The sequence below is a fragment of the Mastomys coucha genome, unplaced genomic scaffold (assembly GCF_008632895.1).
Source record: "Mastomys coucha isolate ucsf_1 unplaced genomic scaffold, UCSF_Mcou_1 pScaffold15, whole genome shotgun sequence".
Lineage (NCBI taxonomy): Eukaryota > Metazoa > Chordata > Mammalia > Rodentia > Muridae > Mastomys > Mastomys coucha.
The window spans coordinates 355,155-357,530 of record NW_022196897.1 but is presented as its reverse complement, the minus strand read 5'-3'; the positions used below and the strand labels follow the sequence as shown (position 1 = coordinate 357,530).

The window sequence follows — 2,376 nt, the reverse complement described above, 5'->3', positions numbered from 1 at the left end:
CCCTAAAAATCCCTCAAGGGTAGAGGTCATACCCAGATAATCACTCTTTTCTGGAGGTGGGATACTTTTTTGTATGCCTGTATCCGAGCTGCGCAATTGTGGGAAACCATTAAATTCTCGCCGCATATGGAACGCCGCTTCTCCAAAACAATGGCTTGAAGTGACATTCATGAGATTTAGATGGTCCTTAAACTCATCTTTAAGATGAGACTGCTATAGAAATCTAGCAGGCTCAACAGGCGTCAGGCTCCTTGCCCGGTCCTGGACCGCAAGCTCCGGCCTGCAGCCTGAGAACTAGCCGCTAGAGGGCGTCAAGAGCGCGCCGGCCCCGGCCCGGGGCTGGAGAGGGTCGAGCGCGGGATCCGAGCTGCAAGCCCAGAGCAGCGGCGGGCCGCACAGGAAGAGAGGACTGTCACCGTGGACGCTCCGAGCTCACCGCCCCAGGACACGGGCCTCTGGGAAGCGTCAGGCCTTCTCCTCGGGGTTCCACGGCTCCCGATCCTGGGTGAGCAGCGTTCGGGAAGGAGGGCGATGTCTGCGGGAACACACCGCGGTCCCCCGGGGAACCGGCCACCTCCGTTCGCGCGTCTCTGTTGCGTCTCGGCCGCGCTGGGGATGCTGTGGTCTCCTGCGTCTCAGGCGTTCAACTTGGACGTGGACAAGCTCACCGTGTACAGTGGCCCCGAGGGCAGCTACTTCGGCTACTCACTGGACTTCTACATACCTGATGCGCGCACGTAAGTCTCTGGGTTGGGTTGGTGGCGCGCTCCCGGGTCCTGTCTCTGTCCCTCAGCGGTTCTCGCAGCCAGGAGGAACGGATGTCTGAGATTTCAGCCAACTGCCCACTCTGGGTTGGATTCTGCTCTCTGCCTGCCACCAACATCTTTCCTCTTGGTTTATGCTAGATAGATGTGCCGGTGATTCTGGGATTGGAGATGCTCTACTGGTATGCAAGTACGGAATCAAAGGAGATGGCATTATACAAAGGAGAGAGTAGGGCGGGACAGACTCAGGCCAATTTTAAAATAAGGACCACAACTCCGTCTGTTTCTATGGAATCTCTCATAGCGCCTTAGGTTGCAGACAGTTGGGATCTGCCTTCCCCATTACTGTCTCCACCTAACTCTACCTAAACAGGCAGAACCATTAGCAACCTCTTCCAAAACCAGGTTTCTGGTGCCCATAGGCTTCCAAAGAGGAAATCAAGTTCGGCAGTCTTTCTTTCCATAGGAAATCTGTTTGTCTGCCGCTCCTGCCACAGTCCAGTGGGCATGCTTCTCCAGCCTGGGCGCACAGGTAAATGTTCCCTGAGAAGTGACTTTCTCAAACCTCTTTGCAGGGCCAGTGTCTTAGTGGGGGCACCCAAGGCCAACACTAGCCAGCCGGATATCGTAGAAGGGGGAGCTGTCTACTACTGTCCCTGGCCCGCAGAGAGGTCTGCGCAGTGCAAGCAGATACCGTTTGACACTACCAGTAAGTGATGCTATTCTGTAGTGTGGCCCCTGGTTACAAAGAACCGGAGCCATTTCTTGTGGCAACTCTGTGTTCATTTTCCCCTCCTAATGTAAATATGAGTGTTTGGGAGCATCTGGTAACTTCTGTTTCCCTACTGTTCAGAGGTGAACACCAGGGGGAGTGGGTGCTTAGGACCAGTAGAAAGTTACAGCCTGTGGGGCGAGGGGGGCACACTCTTTTAATCCTCGTACTTGGTTGGCAGAGGCAGGCTGGTCTCTGTGAGTTCAAGGCCAGCCAGAGTTACAACTTGACCTTCACTATAGAGAATCGGGTTGTTCCTCAAATATAGACCTGGAGACTGAAAAAGCACTCGCTTCGGAGTATTTGTAGTTCTCTATTTCCCAAATCCGGAGGTGGGACTTGCCCTGCAGTAGATCCAGACTGCAACCTGGGGTGCTTGCCATTCTAATTCTTTACAGAAAGAATTTTCTTTCAAAATACTGGACATTAGATGCAAAATACTACAGGCAGAGTGTGGATGGATAACATTCATTTCCAAAATCCCCAGACAGATGTTTCTTATTTAATTAAAGGGAAAATACATTTTAAACAATTCAGTCTGGTTATGTTTCGTCTGCTATTTTTTCCTTGGGTCCTAAGAAAATAATTTAAAAGTTTTTTGAAAACACCATCACTCGGTGTTTTAACTTGTACCACCCAAATGTTAGCATTCAAATAATGTATATTATTAGAGAATAAATACCCTTTTTTTTCCAAAGATGCAAATATGTCAGGTCAAATGATAGGCAGTAAATTAAAATACCTTGTACATGCCATAGCTACTTTATGACATCACTCTTGCTTTCCCTGTGGTCCTGTGGTTATCTAAATGTTCTGCACCTAGAATTTATATAAATGTGC

General features: G+C 50.2%; 1 protein-coding gene across 1 annotated transcript in view; it reads left to right on the top strand.

Moving 5' to 3' along the window:
• Positions 1-340: 340 nt before the first annotated feature.
• Positions 341-2,376, top strand: part of Itga8 (integrin subunit alpha 8) — a 215,301-nt gene continuing 213,265 nt past the window's right edge. Inside the window, exons 1-2 of the mRNA XM_031369028.1 lie at positions 341-737; positions 1,340-1,473. Of these exons, the coding sequence (XP_031224888.1) occupies positions 532-737; positions 1,340-1,473 (340 nt within the window). The 5' untranslated portion in view covers positions 341-531. The remainder of the gene's footprint in view (positions 738-1,339; positions 1,474-2,376) is intronic.